Below are 22,891 nucleotides of genomic sequence, written 5' to 3'. Positions count from 1 at the left end.
CAGCTGAAGAATGACCTTGGTGAAGGTCGAAAGCTTTGTTATATTCATTCACTTAAACTTTAAACTTGTTTTTTACATTTGAATTATTCTTAACCATTTGGAAAAACATCTCAGGAGTACAGTTATGAAATGTCAAGAAAGAGAAACACGTAGTGCTACGTTTCAGTCGATAGTCAGTTTAAAGAATTTTCCAAAGTCACCATAATTAATTCCAGTACAGTGAAACTTTGAACGTTAGAAATAAGAGAAATAAATAAATAAATGAATAGAAGCCAAAATAACGAAGCTAAGAGGAATTGTCTACTGATAGTCGCAAAGGTAATGCTACTGATACCATGTATTAACATGATGAATACGATATTCGGTCTAGGTTTGGTATCTGGAGATTGGATATCCTCTAATATGCTAATGCGGCGGAATTATTAACTAGTTTCCGTATTACATGTGGGTTTTTGAGGGACGCTTATTGAGGCCAGTTCCGTATTGAATTTTGTGTTGTATCCAAGAAAACAAATTTGCCGCGATATCAGAACAAAGAAAACTTGTTTCAATTGAAACCATCGTTTTTCCAAAATGAATATTATCTCATTTTTCCTTCCACACTATAAAAAGCTGCGATATAAAATCAAGTAAACTTTGTAGAATACCGACCGACCAATCACTTATTTACAAAGGAAACTAGTTTGAGTTGTGCAGCTAGTACGATTTATCATCGATTCTACAAAATAAAAAAAAATAATAGTGCTGGTCGTTGAAAAAAATGATGAACCCGACATCGAACCTACAAAAAAGAAATTACGTACTGGTCAATGAATCTACAAAAAAAAAAAAAAAAAAAAAAAAAATACTGTTCATGGAATCTAAAAAAAAAGTGTAGTACATGTGCGATAATCTTACCCTCATACGACCTACGATAATTTTATTATCTATTTGACAAATGTGTACGTCATTTTGGCCCATATGTACGACATTTTAAATAAATTGTTGATTTTCTAATATACTTTATATTTTCTATTATTCTGTTCCGTTAAACGCGGGTATTTTTTTTAACAGTTCGACTTGACCGAGTTACTTGTTTTGATCAGGACAAAGATTGCAGAGTTCTCTTTTCAAGGCATTGCAGGGTGATAAGGATCACTCCTTCCCCTTGTCAGCTGCCAGCTCAAATCCATCAATTATATGGAGCTTTCTTTTCTTGAAGGTTTAAAAAGTTACGTCCATCAACTGCTTTCTTTGTATGGAGGCTATATTTCAGTAAAAAGTGATTGAATTATTTTGGTTCATAATTTTTGTTTTGATAACTGAAAAATATCGAATACCATATATTTCTAAGCTATTCGGGTATGATTTATAATGCTAATTTTTTTTTATATTTCTCTACCTTTTACTTAAAAAGGTAGTCAAAGTTTTTTCCTTAATCTTGGAGATGAAGAATTTAGTGATGCAATTTTATGAAAAATAGTGTAATTATGTGATATTATTGTATCATAATCACTATTGTTAATATTATTACCATTTTTATATGATAACAAAATGTACATATAAAAATTAGACATCTGTTTATACATAAAAATTTTGGGGGGTTAAAAAATAACAATGCACAAGCTTTGCCAGTGATTGTACGCCATTTTGTAGTCTTATTGTGCAACAATTCATTTTAAAGTATCTGGCAACGCTGGTGCCTGGGCAGTAACGGACTGACGGTGTAGGGCTTCAGTTGCTCACCAGATGTGGTGGAGTGAGGGTGCGTCCCATGCCTACGGAAAGTGCTGCCAAATGCATGTTCCGTGGCTAAATTTAATCTTGAATAAAATAAAAAATACTGAGGTTAGAGGACTCCAGTTTTTTTTAGATGTGAGGGCAGACAGAGAAGTTCTTACGGACGGACAGACAAAGGCGGCACAATAGCTTTCCTTTACAGAAAACTAAGGATGAAAACGTTAAAAATACGGCAGGCAGCAGCGAGGGCACTATGTAAGTTTTTAGTAAAAAGCTATGGATGACAGAATCCCCAAAATAAAACCCAATGTAGGGTTCTGATAATCTATATTTGCTGTATTTTTCGGTGACAAATTTTTATGTATTAAATTCCACCGACCAGTCCTTCCAAACAACACGAATTTGTATTTTTTAATAAACAGCATGGGTAAAAATATCAATAGCATAAAATATGGGACAGACTCGAATCTTAAAAAACAATCCCATGAATCGAAACGAGGATATTGAAAAGTGTGGTGATATATATATATATATATATATATATATATATATATATATATATATATATATATATATAGTACTTCTTATGTTATTTAATCCCTGTTTTCTTACTAGTGACTATATGACTATATTAGCAAACAAAATAGTAATAATAATAATAATAATAATAATAACAAAGACGTCAACGGAATCATAAGCAAAAACATCAACAAACTATGAAAATGATAATGTCATATAGCTGACATATTATTTTTGAGTATCTGAACCGCCAGTCTTAGAAATATTCAATGTTAACCTTGTGTCGAGGACAGATACTAAGAAACAAAAAACCATCGTTAAATGTAAAGCAACAATTTCTAAATAAATTGTACATAGCAACATGAAGAGCAGAGTGTACCCAACCCCCTCCACCAGTTACCCCGCCAAGTGTTACCAGATCTCTTTTGCCAAATTATGCTAGACTCCTTTCAAGATTATGCTAGACCCAGCAAAATTATGCTATCGGAATGGTGAAATTATGCTAACTTTATGCTGACTTTCAGAGCTACTTTATTTTCACAAAAACCTTTTATAAACATAATAGTTAACCGTAACAATGCAAAGGAAAATAAAGGCGGACAACCTTACTTGTATGGGCATGTAGAAATGAAATTATTTTTAAGGTCAAACTTCATAAACAACTTACAAAAATGGTAGAAACATAAATATTTAGACTCCGACGCTAGGCACAAATGGTTTCTACACAACCGCCTGACTGTTGACAATAACAAAAGAAACTTTCAGGCCCATATAAATAAGGTTTACCATAAAAGCAACTCATTACAGACAATAATGAATAAAAAAAATTGCTCTTTAGCTTAAAAAGAAAGAAAGAAAAAAAAAACATTTAAACATGAATGGTTATTTCTAGTGGCTGTTTATTTATTATAGATGTCTTTATTCACTGATCTAATCATATCTCGTGATGGTTCAAAGTTAATGCATTCACCTGCTTTTCTTACACCTTCTCCACATAAGAGTTCATTTGTCAATGAAGCATTGGACAGCCTATTTCGCTTCTCATTCTTCTTCAAGTTGACTAATGAGAAGATGCGCTCACAGTCAGCATTTGAGACCGGAACACTTAGCAAAGCTCTGGAAAACTTGGAGAGGATATGATAATTTCCACTAGCATGAACCTTACTCCAAAATGACTCGATGTTCGTATCCTGTGACAAAAATCTTTCAATGTCACCATTTCTCAGCAATGAACGCCACTCATTATCTAACTCTTGTTGTTCACACTCTGTAATGATATTGGGAAATTTAGAGGAAATTTCAAAAACTGATGTTTTCTCACTTCCTGCCAAATCTCTGGGATCGAGAAAAGAACACACCTCTAACAGAGTTAAGTCGTTTAGTGGAAGCCGCTTTTGTAACTGCACTGCTAATTCTACTAAAAACTTCTGAAGGCGTTCAAACATCAGACTTGTGTACTGATCATCCCTCACATTAGCAGTATCCTGAAGCATCCTAGCAAATTTCACACCACCATATATTTGCAAAGCAGGAAGATGGTTATGAGGGTCTCTAGGGTCAATAGTAATTAGCTGCTGCATGGGGGCTTTCAAAATTGATGGCTTGAGGAAGCAGCTGACAATCTGAATAGACAGCTGACTGCAATCCTTGACAACACGATGAATTGTTGCGTGAGAGCTTTGGAAGATAACATTCAGTTTGTCAGTCATTGCCAGAATATACTCCAAGAATTGAAAATATAAATGTGTGTATGGATTACTAAATTCACTGTACAAAAAATCAGAAGACTGTAACCTATCCTCAGTATGAGCTAACTGAAAATTCAAATGCAAAGCTTTCCACTGATCCAGAATTCTTGACACACACGCACTTAAAGAAAGCCAGCGTATGTCATGAAATTTCAGAATTCGTTGCTGTTGACAATGCATAAATTCCTGAAAATCTTTTAGGTCCCGTAACCTCTTGCTTGAATGAGAAAAATAAGAATTACATTCTCGGATCACTTGTTCCAGTGACTTTGGTAGTAGTTTGGTTGAGTGACTGACAGCTAAAGAAATGGAATGACAAACACATTTTATCAAAAGCAAGTTAGGGTTTTTATCTCTCAACCTAGAAACAATGCTATTGTGGCTACCAAACATCACATTAGTTGTGTCAGCAGCAAATCCCACACAGTTAGATAAATCTAAATCATTAGATTTCAGTTCATCGTACAGAACATCAAAAAGTTGCTCAGCAGTTTCTCCTTTCAATGCTGGTAAACCAAGTAAATGGGTTTCAATTTTCTGCACAGATAAATAAAAATACTTAACCACAATTGCCATTACAGACTCAGTAGAAATGTCAGTAGACTCGTCAATTATGAGTGAGAAATACAGAGTTTCTTTAAGATTTTTCAGTAGGTCTTTCCTGAAATGTACAGCAAGAACATTGTCAACAAGAGCAGCACATTTGGTGCGCTTGCTTGCATAAGCTTTTGCAATTTCTAAATCTGGGAACATCCTTGGAAAAACCATAGACATATGATCCATCAGTTTATACGCAAGATGGTGCTCCACGGCCATGGCAGCTGCCAGGATCTCTGCCTTAGAAGTAGCATTCTTAATGTTAGTGGGTTCTCCGAACATTCTAGACACCTGCAAATTAAGGAAAAATCAGGGAAATGACTCAGTCTTATAGGTGGTCTACGGTTATTTTTATATTTTAAACCTGACCTTCAAAATTCAAGATAGTTCAGTTGCAGTAATCCCTTACTTTAGTGCTTCATTTTATTGATTGATTTATTATTATTATTATTATTATTATTTTAATGAAACCCACCTTATTGCTTCCCTGGGATGACTCGGCAAGTGACTGATGTTTCTTTGATTTCATGTGGGTCTGTAGCACAGACAGCTTTGGCTTCAGGGTACAGTTGCACATCTTACAAAATGCACTTTGGTTTGAAGGATAAGTTTTATTCCTGGTGAGCCAACTTTTCATCTCGGGATCAGCCAGCCACTCACCTCGGAACTGCTGTGGATATGATTTCTTAGCAATCTTTCTTTTAGTACCAGTAACCACAGTGCTAGTACTACTATCATCCGTGTCCGAGGAGGTAGAGGGCTTATCTTGATAACCACAAGCCTCTCTGTTTCCTTTCTTCGACATTATTGGCTCTGTCCTGTCTAAGGATTCACAATTTCAAACCAGTGGCGGCTGCACTGTACCATCCGCAGTCCAAACACGCGCCACAACCCAGTCTATATGAGTAATTACTAGGTTCGGGGAGGCGAGGATGAGGTCTGTCAGAACAGCTTTCCTTCCTGGAGTTTGACTGAGCGGACAGGATATGTACAGGTCTTTAGGTCCAGGACTGGTTTCATTTCTTAGTCGACCGTGCCCCCCCTAAGACTCCACAACGACCGTTATTATTGCACATAATAATTTTAAATTTTGTAAACGATATTGTTTTGTTTATTTTTATTACTGAAACATTTCCATTGTATTTCTCTTAATTTTCTCAAATTATGCTATTTTTATGCCAAATGTCCCTGAATTATGCTAAAATTATGATAAATTTATGAGTATGCTAAATATTATGCTAGTCTAGGAAATTACGCTCAAATTATGCCATGTATATACAACAAATACTGACCACTATATGGGATTATGTTCTATAACAATTTTAGGTGCTTTCTCTTTGAGAATTAAGCACTGCAAAAATAGTAGGTTGCGGCCTGTAAGAAACCCAGCACAACTGAAGAAAACTCTCCGCTCACTAGCCATTCTTGTTTGATTGGTTTTCCCTTATAAAGAATTTTTATGTTATATTTAGCTATAGATGGAAAATAATTGTAATTTCTTATTTTTTTTCTCAAGAATTTTTAATTGTCTATTTAATTTTCATAATGAAACAAATCATTCAACACATGAGACTGAAATAACGAGAGAGAGAGAGAGAGAGAGAGAGAGAGAGAGAGAGAGAGAGAGAGAGAGAGAGAGAGTGGTGAGTGACGAAAGCAAAATCTTCATCAGATCCGAATCCCAGGTAAGCGATGATCATTGGATTGATTTCGCATCATTCAGGCGATCTGGCTTCTTTCTGAGAAGAAGAATTTTAGTACATCTTATATACACTCGCTTACCTGGCACAGGGGACACGACAAGGGTAATTCTGATCTAATGAAGGTTTTGGTTTCGTCACTCATCACTCTCTCTCTCTCTCTCTCTCTCTCTTTATTTCTCACTATTCAGTCTCATGTGTCGAATGATTTGTTTCATTGTCCACATTAAATAGAGAATTAAAACTTCTTGAGAAAAACATGAAAAAATTACGACTATTTTTCAACTAAGGCTAAATTTAGCATAGAAATTCTTTGTATTGGAAAAACAAATAAGCATGGCTAGTGACAGCGTTACAATTTCACTTCCAAAGCAAGATACCTCAAAAGCTGATGATATTCCATTTTTGAAGTGCTAAACTCAGAAAGAGCAAAAGCACCAATATTGCTACAATACAGAATACAATAGATTCACAGCACCCATGCATTTGATGTCTAGGTCCTTCCCTTACGACGCTCCTGATTGGCTGTTGATGAGCCAATCACAGATCTAGATACTCTCAGTCTCGCTCAAGAGTTCACATAGGCAGGATGTATATTCCTACCTCTGTTTCAAATATGATAACTTTCATGACACCTCAGTTGTACTGTCGGCCAAAAAACTATTGGCAGAGTTTCATAATTTTTCGTTCACCTGCCTGACGCACGATTCATGCCTTATTTATCGATTTTTCTTTTCAAAGATGGAAGAAATCATATGTAATGACGTTAAAAACAGCCATTACCATTTTCTATATAGCAAAATTGACTTGAACGGAACGAAATGATAAAAAACGTCATATCACAAACATAGATATACATTACCAAATAGATAGGAGACACCTATCACTAGTAGTATCGCATAAACATATTCCTTAAATTATCATTTCAATATTAAGTTGAAGGTAGTTGAACTATTCCATTTGTTAAATTTTACAGAAAACATTGGAATCTTACAAAATGCTATCAAATTTAAAAAAAAAAGAAAAAAAAAAAAAAACAAACGATATCCTAACAGTGTGAACCAGGCGACCTCACTCTATTGCTTTTGATGTTATGTGCACGGGAATCTGTCAATGTGTCATTTATCGGTCTAAGAAACATCCCTCGATGAGCGAGAGACAATTATTGCACTGCATTCGGTGCAAGTTCCTGTTGGAGAGATATCAAGAAAGCTTAATAAACCTGAGAGAATCATACATAGATGAATCAAATTGTTTAAAGAACAGCAAAATATAGAACACGGGCCTAGAGGTGGAACACCTCAAAGCACCACAAGAGAGCAAGTCAATACAGTAGTGTAAACGTTGCTGAGCAACATTCATTTGTGAATTTTGAATTCTAGTGCATCGTCACGACATTGCTGAACCAGGAATCATAACTAGCTCTACGCTTATGACTGGTGTCTGATGAATACTTTAGATGTAGAGGAAGAGATTTTTAAATCTACACTTGAAATCTTTGATAGTTGTCTAATGAATAAGTCTAATGAATAAGCAAACTAATCTTTGATGGATGAGATATTCAGTTAGGCTTACTCTTTTTGTTTTGTTTTTCATCGGTGGCCAATGAATACCACGGATAGGGAGGGAAACAGTTTCTTTCTTCAATTCCTAAAGAATACATTTTATTGGAGATACTTTATTAACATCGACCTAATCCTTCCATCACTCCTATACGCCACCTCCGCTCTCTTCTACATCTCAGGCGACTAGATCCGACTTCTCTCACTACGAACTCCATCTCGTGAAAGCATCACTAATGATAACGGTTATTTTAAAATTCCCCGCACCGACAACGGACGCCTTAAAATGCATGTTTATAAAATATTTTCTGTTCAAAGAAACTTTATCTTTCATTCCCCAAAATATGTGCATACACTCTTGTTACACCCTGTAGCCGTCAAAGAGCAACCCTTGATTAAAGCAGTAGGTTTTTCTTTTAAAAAAATAATAAATAAATAAAAACATATGAAATAGACTTAAACGTGAACGTCACCTTTCATATTTCTTATCCTTTCAGTTACTTATAATATGCTTATGGTATTAGGTCTAGGTATATATGTGAAACTAATTTGAATTAATTTCTGTTTCGAAGAAATGAATAGCTACAGAAAGATCAACCTAAGAAAGCTTTAATGAAAGAAAGCCTTTCTTAATGTATTCGTCAGTTTTGACTCTCACAGCTTTCCAAGGTGTCCAAATGAAACAAGATGATATGCAAGGAATTCGATAAAAAATAAGACTGAATTATATTCGTTTGATTTTTTTTATGATTGCTTTTTGACTTTGAATAGCCAGGTCTGAGTTAATTATGTTAAGCAATTATGAAAAGGATAAGAAGAAAGGCGAACATGACTAATAAAACAAGAATAACGGGAATAATCAAATAAAGCAGATAATATATATATATATATATAATATATATATATATATAATTATATATATATATATATTGTCGATATAAATATTCATTTATATTACGTATCCGAGAGAGTATACTACTGAAAATAGACCTAGGGCTTAGTCATGTGTGAAAATCAGAAGTCCAATTTAGGCCCACTAAATGTGTCATGCAAATTATTTTATTGATCAATGGACAAAATTAGTTTAATCTTAAACAATCGTTTCAAAGAATGTTACCAACGCCTTGATGTATTGTTTATCGGCTGTAGGAGACGAAATAACAACACCCCAGTGCAGTACGATACGTTGAGTCAAGACTCGAGCGGCAGCAAAGCCAACTTCAAAATCTTCGGTATGCTGTCACGAAGCTAGAGTTGAGAATAAAATTAGAAATCGTGGACCCATCGGTATATTTTTCCTTACTTTGCAAAATAATTATCTTTAATACGTTGAATAAGTCTACTCTATTCTAATGTAATTTATTTCAAGTATAGCACCTTTGAAAGGAAATGTTATTTATTGTTAAGTAAATAATCTGGCATCTGCTATGGCCGGAAATATTCCATAACGAACAATGAATTAAGAAACTACGCCAATTCTTCGTTGGCCGTCTGTACATATATGAAAAAATTGAGTTTTGAGGCATAAGACGAAAAGGAGAGTATAATGTAAATGAAGATAAATGAATAGTAACATTAGATTTACGAATAGAAATTTATAATGTTTGATAATATATTGCAACAATGTTTCCATTTCAAGAATTTTATTGGAACCTGTGGTTTTACTGTATGATAAAGGCGTTTATTCAGCTTCCCAGAAAATAAAAATTTCAGTCCGTGAAAATAACCTATTCTCTCTCAGATTATTTCTTCTTCTTCTTCCCTCTCTCTCTCTCTCTCTCTCTCTCTCTCTCTCTCTCTCTCTCTCTCTCTCTCTCTCTCTCTCTCTCCAATAAACTATCCCACCACTGGTGAAAAGATGGTGTTGCAAATTTCTTAATAAAATCACTGTGCCCTCCTCACCCCTCGAATCTGTGCTTATTCCGCCGGACTTTACCTATTGGACTTTCGTCCTGGACTTCTCCAGGACTTGGGTCTTATCCTTGGTGAACGCCCGGATTTCTCCACCAGAATTATTACCATCCTCGACTTAGCAACAGTTTAGTGAGCGCCTCCGTTTTTGGGAATTTTGGTATCGTCTACTTCTGTGTTATTATTGTCGTCGTCTTCTTATTTTTCTTCTAATTGTTCTCCTTCTTCTTCTTTTAATTTTTCATCAATTTCCCGCGCCTCAAGATTACTATCGGTTTCCTTTTCCTCTTATAATTCCGCATCATCTCCCTTTTCTTCTGAGTTTCGTAAAATTCGTTTTTTCTTTGTTTTCTTGAAAACTCATTATGTTTCATTTACTCTTCTGATCGTCAAATTTCGCTCCCATATTATGATTCTTCATTATTATGCCATCATCTGATTATTCATTATCGTCAGCTTCTTATGAATTTTGCCTTCTTCTTCTTCTTCTTCTTCTTCTTCTTCTTCTTCTTCTTCTTCTGCAGATTGTTCAATATCATAGTTCAGTTCCTACCTTTCTCAGGCAAGCTAGCTAATACTACACGAACGCGCATTAGGCTTTGGGCTGTCTTTCTTCATTTGTAACAAACCCTCAGCTTTATCAATAGCGACATCTTTATATAAGTTTGAAAAATACTGTGATATACCACAAAATCATTTAGACATATCAAAGGCATGACATATAGTGCTACGCATGCCTACCATGAAGATAACTTCCCCGCTCGCTACAGGAAAAGTTTAAAAGAATTGAAGAATGATAATAGCTTCACATTACCAAGGCTGATAAATCCAATAGTTTAGTGGTTCTTGACAAAACTGACTACATATCACGCATGCATACTTTACTTGAGGATGAAATAACTTACAAAAAAACTTGCAAAAAATCCGTTGGACCAAGTAATAAAAAACTTTAATATCAATATCAAACAAATTCTGAAAGATAAAAGAACTTTTGTGTCAGTTAACTGTAAAGTGTCCCTCATTACCTTATTTATATGGCCTAGTCAAAACTCATAAGGAAAACAAACCTATGCGCCAATTATTAGTATGTAGGGTCAATTGCTTATAAACTATCTAAATATCTTACTAAAACTGTTATCCCCGCTACTAGGAACTGTATCTAATTCACACATCCGGAATTCTCTTGATCTTGTAGAGAAATTAAATAACATTGTACTAAACCCTAGCGATATTTTTGTCAGTTTTGATGTATGTTCTTTGTTTACAAAAGTCCCTATTGACTCTGTGCTAGAATATTTAAGTAATGAGCTTGTACTGCATGAATTGCCTATGTCCGTTAGTCACATAATTTCCTTAATTAAGTTATGTATTTGTGATTGCAGATTTATTTTAATGGAGAATATTACCAACAAATATTTGGTATGGCCATGGGTAACCCTTTATCACCTCTCCTTTCAAACTTATATATGGAATTTTTTGAGAGGCAACACCTCCCGAATATCACACCTATCCCCTTAAAATGGTACCGATATGTCGATGATATCTTAGTATTCTTTTACCTAGTGGTATCGATGTAAATGATTTACTGTCTAAATTGAATAATTTAGTGCCATCCAATAAATTCACTGTTGAAATTGAAAATAACAATGTCATCCCTTTCCATAGATGTATTTAATTACATAGAGAATCTTTCCAATGCAAATTCAGTATTTATAGAAAACCCCCAAATAATTTAACATATGTACATTTTTATTCCTGGCCACCATCTTAATATTAAAATTTCAATTTTTTCTTCTATGTTCCTACGCGCTTTGCGTATCACGAGTCCACAATACCTGGACCAAGAAATAGAATACATAAAAAAGATAGGAAACGATCTCTGCTACCCACCTCATTTAATTGATTTATGTTATCAAAAAGCTCATAAAAAGTTTTATAATGTTGCTATTAATGAAAAAGAAATCCCTAAAAATGTACTTAGCTTACCTTATTTTCGTGGATTTGAAACCATAAAATCAATATTTAAATCATTTAATGTTAATGTAGTGTTCTCTTATAACAATACCATTAAAGATATGCTAATTAAGAATAGTCCCGTAGCAAATAACAACATCATTTACAAAATTCCTTGTAAGGATTGCCCAGGCGTTTTACGTTGGTCAGTCTAGTAAGAATTTATGTGTTCGGGTTAAGCAGCATATGTATTCAGTTAGAACAGCCCAGACTTCAAATGCACTGTTTATCCATCTGAGTGAAAAATCTCATTGTATAATTGGGGTGATGCCTCGGTAATTGCTAGATCTAATGATTATGTTTCAAGAAATTTACTGGAATCGGCAATTATACAAATCACTAATAAAAACAACCTAAATCTTAGTCTGGGAATGTTACCATTTGGACCCATATATTTGTAAGATGTTTATGAAGGACCTCAAAATAAATGAACAACTAATAAATTAGTCCCACATGTATATAGTTAATTAATTCTCTCCTCTCTCCTCTCTCTCCTCTCTCTCTCTCTCTCTCTCTCTCTCTCTCTTCTCTCTCTCTCTCTCGTCTCTCTCTCTCTCGTCTCTCTCTCTCTCTCTCTCTCTCTCTCTCTTTCTCTTCTTTCTCTCTCTCTCTTTCTGTCTTTCTCTCTCTCTCTCTCTCGCTCTCTCGGTTCGATAATTTCTCTCCCTCTTTCTCTTGCTCGATATATATATATTTATATTTTCTTTCGTCTTTTCATTAATAATAATTTTTTGTTGGGAAAGTTTTTTGTGTAAAAATTCATGATATTAAATTGTATATGCTCCCGTGTTGTTTTCAAAATGTACTGTTTTTCTGGAAGAATCACTTGTTTACCGCGGGTATCCTCAAGTGTGGAGGTAGCCGATGAACTCCTCCTCCTCTCTGTAGAGTGAAAATCGCCCTTATGGCGCAATTTGGTATGTCAGTTTGTATATTAAGCCTTCTTTTGACTATGGTGTTCTTTGTAAAACCAGTATGCCTCAGTAAAGGGTCCGAATAGGACCGAAAGTACTCGGCCAACTCGTTTTTTCATTTTTTTTCCTTCGTGGCAACAAACCTTTATTTATACATAGCATCACGTTTTATATACTTCGTGATCAAGTTATTCATATATATATATATATATATATATATATAGATATATATATATATATATATATATATGCCTCTCCTATTTATTTTTTTAACCTTGTACAAAATTATATTTTTAACACTACTGTGGCTTTTAATTGTCATTAATATTAATAACATAATAATAGTAATATGTCAAAGAGTCACTTGACATGATAGCTAACATTAACATATACTGCAAATATACACATCTGGCAAAAAGGGACAGTAGATTCTATAATAGATATATACATACATATATATACAGTATGTTATATATATATATATATATATATATATATATATATATATATATATATTATAGTCTCAGCTAAATAGATAAAGAAACCCACCAAGAAAAAAATGCAACAGGAAAGTTTGAATAATATTTCACAATCGAAGCTGTGAATTTTATGCATTTATTTATTCCTTTTTATTTATTTAACTATATAGTTTATTGTTGCAAGTGTTTCTCCGAATAAATTTCTAATCATATTTTCACTGTACACTTTTGCCTACAAGTGTGTACAGTTAACAAGCATGATATTATTATTCGCAAAGAAAAACTTACAATTTATAAAAAAAATAATACAAACAATAATGAAAATATGAGCAGGCAGGTTCTGCTTCATTTCTATTTTTATATTTTTTGCTTAATTTAAAAAGAAAAAGTATATAACAAAAAAGAAAATGAGAAAATGCAACTTAACGACGATTGTAAATGAGAGGGAGAAAATCATATCCCAAATCTTTAGCTTACAAGAAAAAAAAGTCTCAAAGGCAAATGACCAAAATAAAGATAGTGTGAACACAGACTCTCTCTCTCTCTCTCTCTCTCTCTCTCTCTCTCTCTCTCTCTCTCTCTCTCTCTGTAAAAAACCCTCTTTTACTTTTGTTAGTCGTTTCATGCTTAGGATGACGGATGACGGACAAGTGTGTTCGTGTGTAAGTAGGCGAGAGGGAGACAGAAGGAGGGAGGGAGAGGGGGAACTGATTTCGAAGACTTCCCATCAGAGAGAGAGAGAGAGAGAGAGAGAGAGAGAAGAGGAGGAGGAGGAGGAAGACACAGTGCATGATATATATTCATTTGCATAGCACCAAGGCCAATACAGATTGGGAAAACCCAAGGACGGCAAAGAAGGATCTGCGAGAGAGAGATTGAAAAAGGTTACTGTGAAATCTGGGAATTAATTTTCCAGAGATATTACTGGGGCTGGCTGGTGTTGGAGACCTCTTAAGAGAAGTTCATCCATGGGAATGTGTAGATGTTATAATATTATAAGACTTAAGTTGCCCTATAATTAACGGAGACTCTTACTCTGGTTATTTTGCTCCTCCCTTGTATCTGTCGTGTCGTATAAGTTAGAAAACTTTTTGGTTTTGAATCAAAACCAAATTACTTTTGTGGTCAAAACTAAAATCTTATTTATGATTCAAATCCCGAATAGATGGGTTCATGAGATCATGTGATAACCCGACAATTCTAGCGTGTAACAAGTCGTCTTAAATAAGACTTGCTTGATACTAGCTGCTCATGTGACTTGTGGATCTCTCTCTCTCTCTCTCTCTCTCTCTCTCTCTCTCTCTCTCTTAATATATATATTTATATATATGTGTGTGTACATGATACATATATATAAGTATATATATTATATATATATATATATAATTATAATATATAATAAATATATAATTATTTTATTTATATATAGATATATCTATAGAATTATATAGAATATTATATGTAAATACAGTGTATATGACATGGTGTGATTATTAGTTTATAATATACGTATATATATTATATATATCTTTCTATATATATATATATATATATATTAATTATATATGATGAAATATATATATATTATATATATATATATATAATATATATGTCATATAAATATATATATATATTATATTCTATATACATATAATATATTATTATAGATAATATATATACGTATATTACACTAATTTTATACACATATAATATACATGATATAAATCTATATTCATATATATATATATATATATATATATATATATATATATAATATATATATGTGTATATAATTTAGTATAATATACGTTTACCCCCCCCCCCCCCCCCAAAATATATATTATATATCTATATTATATATATATATATATATATATATATATATATATGAATATATATATATATATATATTAATATTATATATATATATATATATATATATATATATATTATACATACATATATATATATATATAATATATATACGTAGATTACACTAATTTTATACAACATATATATATACATGATATACATATATATTCATATATATATATATATATATAGATATATATATATAGTATATATATATATATATATATATATATAGTATATATATATATAGATATATATATCTATATATATTCTATATATATATATCTATATATATATATTATATATATATAGTATCATGTACATGTACACGCATATATATACTTGTTACGCGCTAGAATTGTCGGGTTATCACATGATCTCATGAACATGAGTATAGCTTAAGCGAGCCTAAGCTATCAAAAGCTGCCGGTTACTCATTTAAATAAGATTCTTTTCGATCGTGTGCCAGTTTGAATTAAAAATGACTATACCTTTACCTATCTACTCCTCTCAGTAGTAGCCATCTTGCTTGGTGAGACGTACCCGCGTGAAGTCACAATAATCAACAGATATCACAAGTTTAACATACGACTAGAATTTGAGAAATATCTAGAAGTGTTCGTGGGAAACTATCGGTGATAAGATTAGTGTGAAAATAAGTAGGATATAAAACGTCTTCTAAGTTAGTTTATCAAGTGTAATACTATAAATCAGAACAAGATGGCAGTAAGTTCCAACTGCGGGAAAAGGTGGCGTAACCATGGGCGTGTTTAGCAGATTCGCAATATGATGAGGTAGCAAGGAAGGGAACTGGCATTTCTCATCTATGAAATCAGCAACAGTCCTAACCAAAAAGATACAAAGCATTCATAGATATATTAGAAGGATATAATCCTTCAAACTGGAACAAATCTAATGAAAACATCTTGAAAATAATTGAAGAAGTTCCAAATAAAATCCAAGTGGTCAAGAGACTCATAAAGAAAATATACATAAACCAACATATTCCGACAAAGAAAATGAATAAGGTGAATCTTGTGAATATCCTAATTGATGCATTAGGAAAAAGAATGCCAAAAGCATGCAAACTGCTGTAAGGTTGGTATAGCATAGTCAATCCACAAAACCCCTAATCAGAAAATGTGCTGCATGCAACATTCCGACCCATCCACAGTGTGCTGAGGTAATTACAAGATTTGAGAAAAGATACAAGAATTTTTGTTGCAACATGTCTATCATGGATAGACAATGTTATTAAATCAAGATTGAATGTACAAATAGTTGAGGATGAAGAAGAAGAGGAAGAGGAAGAAGAAGAAGAAAAAGAAGAAGAGGAAAACGGAAGAGAAGTAAACAAAAATGAAATGACAGAAAAAAATAAGGAAAACAAAGAACAAGATAAAAGTATGGATGCAGAGATACTCATTGATACTACATATGAGGCAATAAAGCAGCATACCTACGAAGAAATAAATTACGATATGACAACAGAAAAGCAAATCCCGAAGAGGCTCTACCCAGATCTATACAATGACGGGAAAGAGGAAAAAAATAGACAAGAAAGACAAAATCTGCAACCTTTTGAAAAGAGGGAATTGCAGATTTGGAGAAAGATGTTACTACAAACATCCTAAGATATGTCAAAACTATGAAATATATGGTAAATGTGCATACTTAGATGGATATGGGGATGATTGCAGAGATCTGCATCCAAAAATATGTAAAAACCTAAAAGAAGGAAAAGGATGTAAGTTCGACAAAAAATGCAAATATAGCACCCTGTAGCCATGAATCATAATCAAATAAATAACCAACCAAGTAATAAAATCCAAAATAAGAAAGAAACAAATAAAGAGAGAAATCAAGAATATCAGGTAAAAGAGAAAAGCAAACCACCAAATGAGATATGCAGATGGTGTCAGCAAAAAATTTCAAAGCATCAGCTCCGAAATTCTACTCAAGAGATAATAACTGTATTTATTATGCAAGAGGATATTGCAGAAACGGAGAAAAATTGCAGATTCAGACACAAAATGAATAATTATGATGAAGGAAGATCAAATATTATGGAAAAGTTGGATTTTTAATGTCAGAATTTCTGGAAATGAAAAAAAGAACAACATACCAGAACAGGAAAGAGACATGGAAAATCCTTATTACTACCAGTATTAAATGGAAGGAGAAAACACGCAAACCATCATAGTGATGAATGCGCAGGGTTTAGTTACGAGTAACTCAAAAAGAAAAAATAGAGTACTTAGAAGAACTAACCCAAAATGAAAAGAAAATAGATATAATGAATATAAGTGAAACCTGGTATTCCCAAGAGACTGGGAATGATGATCAAATAAAAGGGTTCCAAACTTATAGATCAGATAGAAAAAATAGGAATCAAGGGGGAACCGCAATATATGGAAAGACAAAAAACAAGGAAAAATATATGAGAAATATAGTAACTCAGAATGTGAACTAATAGCGGTAGAATTTGAATCTGAAAAATTGATGATAACATAGTAATATATAGACCTCCTAATACTAAAGAGTTTGACTTAATAATTGAAAAACAAAATTGGATGATATATGTAGAAATCACAAGGATGGACTATTCTCCTATCTGGTGACTTCAACTTTCCTTTCGTAGAATGGAAAGAACGAATAGGAGATTGTGGTTGTACTTATACATATAAAAAAGAGAGTAATAGTAGTGCAGAAGATAAGAGGCAATTTGAAAAGCTATTAGATATGCTACTAGAAATACAACATTCAACAAATAAATCACCTGCCAACAAGAAAGAAAATATCTTTAGACCTAGTATTTGTGACGAGATGAATTATGTTAAAAGAAATAATAGTTTATAATGCGAGTATTTCAGACCATAATGTCATAGAATTAACAGTTCATTCCAAAGCAAGTGAAAATAGAGATAAGCAAGAAATGAAAAAGTGGGAAGGATATGGAAAATACAACTTCTACAGTAAAAATATAAAATGGTCAGAAATTAATGAAGAATTAAACAAAGATTGGGATAACATTTTCGTAAGTGATGACATAAGGGTAAATACGGAGATATTATATAAAATATTGGAGATAATAGTGGAAAAAAAAATATCAATACCGAAGAAGAAAAGTAAACATCATTCATGCATACCAAGAGACAGAAGGATCTTGTTCCAGAAAATCAGAAAATGGAAAAAAAGGTCTTGCAAAAGAAAAAAATGCATGGAAAGTTATAGAAACTAAAAAGTAAGATAGAAAATGCAGAACAAAAGATTATACAATCAAAAGAAAATGAAAAACGGGACTTGGAAGAAAAAACCCTATTAAATATCAAGCAAAACCCCAAACTATTATACTCATATGCGAAGAAGATGATAATAAAAGAAGAATAGAAATAGGCCCTCTGAGAATTGAAGGGATTAACTTAACGAATGAAAAAAAGGAAATTTGCAACATACTGGCGAACGATATAAGAGAGAATTCACCCCTAGAATAGACAATGAAGATAATTATATAGAAAAAAGTAAGGGATTGAAAATAGCTGAATGTTTAGCTGACATCGAGTATTGAATGAAGGATGATATTGTGCAGGCTATTAATGAAATTAAAAATGGAGCTGCTGCAAGGGCCAGTATGGAATTCCTAGCTATTTTGTTAAAGAAAGTAGTTCATTCTATCGCAAAGCCACTTGCAATATTATTGACAAAGTGTAGATACAGGCAAGATATATGATGAGCACAAATTAGCATATATTACCCCTACTTTCAAAAGTGGATCAAGGACTAGAGGCAAGTAATTATAGGCCTGTGAGTCTTAACATCACATATTATGAAAGTGTATGAAAGGGTAATGAAGAAAAATATTATGAAACATTTAATAAAAAATAATTTGTTTAATAAAGGACAACATGGTTTCGTACCCGGGAAAAAGTACACAAACCCAACTGTTAGTCCACCGTGAAAACATATTCAAAAATATGAAAAGCGGAAATGAAACAGATGTGTTTATTTAGACTTTGCAAAAGCTTTTGATAAAGTAGACCATAATTATATTAGCGAAGGAAAATTAGAAAACACAATATCGTGGATAAAGTAGGAAGATGGTTAAAAGAATTTTTACACAACAGAAAACAGATAGTTATTGCAAAACGACGAGAAATCGGATGAAGCCAAGGTAATATCCGGTGTGCCGCAAGGTACGGTGTTAGCTGCAATACTGTTTGTTATTATGATTGAAGACATAGACAATAATGTTAAGGATTCGGTAGTGAGTAGTTTCGCAGATGACACAAGAATAAGTAGAGAAATTACTTGTGATGAAGATAGGAACGCTCTACAAAGAGACCTTAACAAAGTATATGATTGGGCAGAGGTAAATAGGATGGTATTTAACTCTGATAAATTTGAATCAATAAATTATGGAGACAGAGAAAGAAAGCTATATGCATATAAGGGACCTAATAATGAGACCATCACAAATAAGGAAGCAGTTAAAGACCTTGGTGTGATGATGAATAGGAACATGTTATGCAATGATCAAATAGCAACTCTGTTGGCAAAATGTAAAGCAAAAATGGGAATGTTGTTAAGGCACTTCAAAACAAGAAAAGCTGAACACATGATTATGCTTTATAAAACATATGTTCGTAGTCCACTTGAATATTGCAATATGATATGGTACCCACACTATCAAAAGGATATTGCACAAATAGAGAGTGTACAAAGGTCCTTTACAGCTAGAATAGAAGAAGTTAAGGACCTAGACTACTGGGAAAGACTACAATTCTTAAAATTATATAGTCTAGAAAGGAGAAGAGAACGCTACATGATAATTCAGGCATGGAAACAGATAGAAGGAATAGCAGAAAATATCATGGAACTAAAAATATCAGAAAGAGCAAGCAGAGGTAGATTAATAGTGCCCAAAACTATACCAGGAAAAATAAGGAAAGCACACAGGACATTAATCCACTACGCACCAGCATCGATAATGCAGCGTCTATTCAATGCGTTGCCAGCTCATCTGAGGAATATATCAGGAGTGAGCGTAGATGTGTTTAAGAATAAGCTCGACAAATATCTAAACTGCATCCCAGACCATCCAAGATTGGAAGATGCAAAATATACCGGAAGATGTACTAGCAACTCTCTGGTAGACACTAGAGGTGCCTCACACTGAGGGACCTGGGGCAACCCGAACAAGATGTAAGGTCTGTAAGGTAAGGATCCTTTGATTATTTATTATGTTTTAAATCTGAAAAATTTAATGTAGTTTGTTTTCGCGGTCACGTGACAGGAGACGAAGGGGCGTTGTCGATTGTGAAGAATAGCACAGCTCATGTCAAGGCATTCAGTGTCTCTGCAGACATGGCCGCGTGTGCAAGAGCTGCGACTGTCAGTATCTTTTTATTCCTGACGAGGGTGCCGCTAGCGACACCTTCCACCACGCCTGCGCCGCGTCTGACGGAAAACGACTGCACTGTGCACACTTTGCCGATCGAGGTTCTGCAACAGCTGATGAACAGCGCTGAGGTCATCCTGAAGAACTCCGACTCAGGAACGGCGGCCCAGCCCGGGACAGGATCGTCCGACGCTGCTCTAGACGGTAAGGAATTGTAACTGAAAGTGGGAGTCCTTCAACTTAGCCGGGATAAAGGAGTGGGAGAGTCGGGGGGGGAGGGGGGTGGATCAAGCGTCAGACGATGTTTTACATATTAAGGAATCGAAATTAAAATCAAGAAACTTTTACTCAAGCCTGGATGAGGGTTGGAGTGCCAGGTTAAACAAAAACCTCCAACCCCATTACTTTGAGAAAATAGAAGCACCCAACCTCACTGTTTTGAAAAAAAAAAAAAAAAAAAAAAAAACACACACACACACACCCAACCTCAGTATTTTGAAAAACACACACACACACACACACACCCAACCTCACTGTTTTGAAGAAAGAAACACACCCAACCTCACTGCTTTAAAAAAAAACACCCAACTGAAAGGTAAAAATAAGAAAACACACCAACCTCAGTTTCGAAAAAAAAAAAACCCAACCTCAGGTTTTGGAGAGAAAAAAAACCCAACTGCACTGTTTTTGAAAAAAAAAACCAACCTCACTGTTTTAACAAAAAACCTAACCTCACTGTTTTAGATCAGAAAAAAAAAACCCAACTGCACTGTTTTGGAAAAAAAAAAAACACTCAACCTCATTGTTTGAAAAAAAAAAAAAAATCGCCTAACTTCATTGTTAAAAAAAAAAACACCCAAACGCACTGTTCTGAGAAAACAAAAAACACCCAAACCCGCTGCTTCGAGAAAACAAAACGCATCAAACCCCACAGCAATGAGAAAACAAAAAAATACTGAACCCCACTATTTTGAGAAAACAATATGAATATCTATAAAAAAAACACCCTATAAATAAAAAAGTAGTTACCATTTACCTTTAAAAACTAGAGCCATTCTTCCATCACTCACGTGACACCAACTTCTTCCTTAAACTCAACCTCTGTCTCATTGCCGCAGGATCAGCCACCCACATCCTCCTGCGCCGAATGGACAGCGAACTGACGGAGCTGAAGAGAAAACTTCTCAGCTTAGAGGCAGGAAACAGTCCCACCACTTCCCACCAGCATGAGATTAACAGTAACGTGGTAAATCAGGTGCAGCAGCTTCAGGAAGAAACCAAGCAGGTGAAAGATCAGCTGTCAAATCAGGTGCAGCAGCTTCAGGAAGAAACCAAGCAGGTGAAAGATCAGCTGTCAAATCAGGTGCAGCAGCTTCAGGAAGAAACCAAGCAGGTGAAAGATCAGCTGTCAAATCAGGTGCAGCAGCTTCAGGAAGAAACCAAGCAGGTGAAAGATCAGCTGTCAAATCAGGTGCAGCAGCTTCAGGAAGAAACCAAAGCAGGTGAAGATCAGCTGTCAAACAGGTGCAGCAGCTTCAGGAAGAAACCAAGCAGAAAGATCAGCTGCAAATCAGGTGCAGCAGCTTCAGGAAGAAACCAAAGAGGTGAAGAACCAGCTGCTGGGTCTGTCTCAGCCAAGGTCTCCCAGGGCCACCCCTCAAATCCCAGTGGCTACGTCCGGAAGAGGACTGGAAAAACAGAGCGACCTCGATACCAGGTATGGATAGGCAGTTTCTTTCTTCTACTTCTTCTTTTCTGCTATCGCGAAACTAGAGGTAACTAGCGGTAAGAGAATGGCCTCACTCATACCAGGGGAAAGGTAAATACGAAAAGGAGGAAGAAAGGTAGCGACCAGATAATGCCTTTATCAGTCTTACCTCTGAATGGAAAAATACAAGGAGCGAAAGTGGTAGAGATTTCAGGTGAATGGTCTTATCCAGCCCAGATTTTGATGAACGAAGGAAAAGTCAAACCTCTGCCATCCCCAAAAAGGTCCCTACTCCGATAAAAATTACATTCCTCGCTCAAAATCTCATCACTTGTTGACAATCACGGTTGCTGTAATTACTAGACAGGGTAACCAAATTTAGATAAAGATGCGTAAGGTTTAGTGTCTTGGCCTGGAACATTCCACAAAAGGCTGAGCCAAGACACCCTGTAGTTCCCCTCCCTGAAAACACTCGCAAAAAAAATCGAATCACTAGTTGTAAGAACATGACCCATTTTGCGCAAAGGTTTTCCTAAAAATTCATATATATATATGAATATATAATATATATATATATATATATATATATATATATATATATATATATATATATATAAAATACCAGTTATATTATATAACAGCATAGATCGAGAAACTAGAGCAAAAAGCGAAAACCATTATATTTTGAAGGGATAACATCTACAATTTATATATTAGAAAAATTTTTGCATTTACGCCAACATTCAACTAA

At 34.1% G+C, this 22,891-nt stretch overlaps 1 protein-coding gene across 1 annotated transcript in view; it reads left to right on the top strand.

Annotated features, from left to right (window-relative positions):
• Positions 1-20,388: 20,388 nt before the first annotated feature.
• Positions 20,389-22,891, top strand: part of LOC135219234 (uncharacterized) — a 12,908-nt gene continuing 10,405 nt past the window's right edge. The window contains exons 1-2 of the mRNA XM_064255830.1: positions 20,389-20,636; positions 21,551-22,149. Coding sequence (XP_064111900.1) covers positions 20,399-20,636; positions 21,551-22,149 — 837 coding nt within the window. The 5' untranslated portion in view covers positions 20,389-20,398. The remainder of the gene's footprint in view (positions 20,637-21,550; positions 22,150-22,891) is intronic.

Source organism: Macrobrachium nipponense, chromosome 19, assembly GCF_015104395.2.
Source record: "Macrobrachium nipponense isolate FS-2020 chromosome 19, ASM1510439v2, whole genome shotgun sequence".
Lineage (NCBI taxonomy): Eukaryota > Metazoa > Arthropoda > Malacostraca > Decapoda > Palaemonidae > Macrobrachium > Macrobrachium nipponense.
The sequence above is the reverse complement of the archived record's forward strand: the minus strand, read 5'-3'. Positions and strand labels throughout refer to the sequence as shown.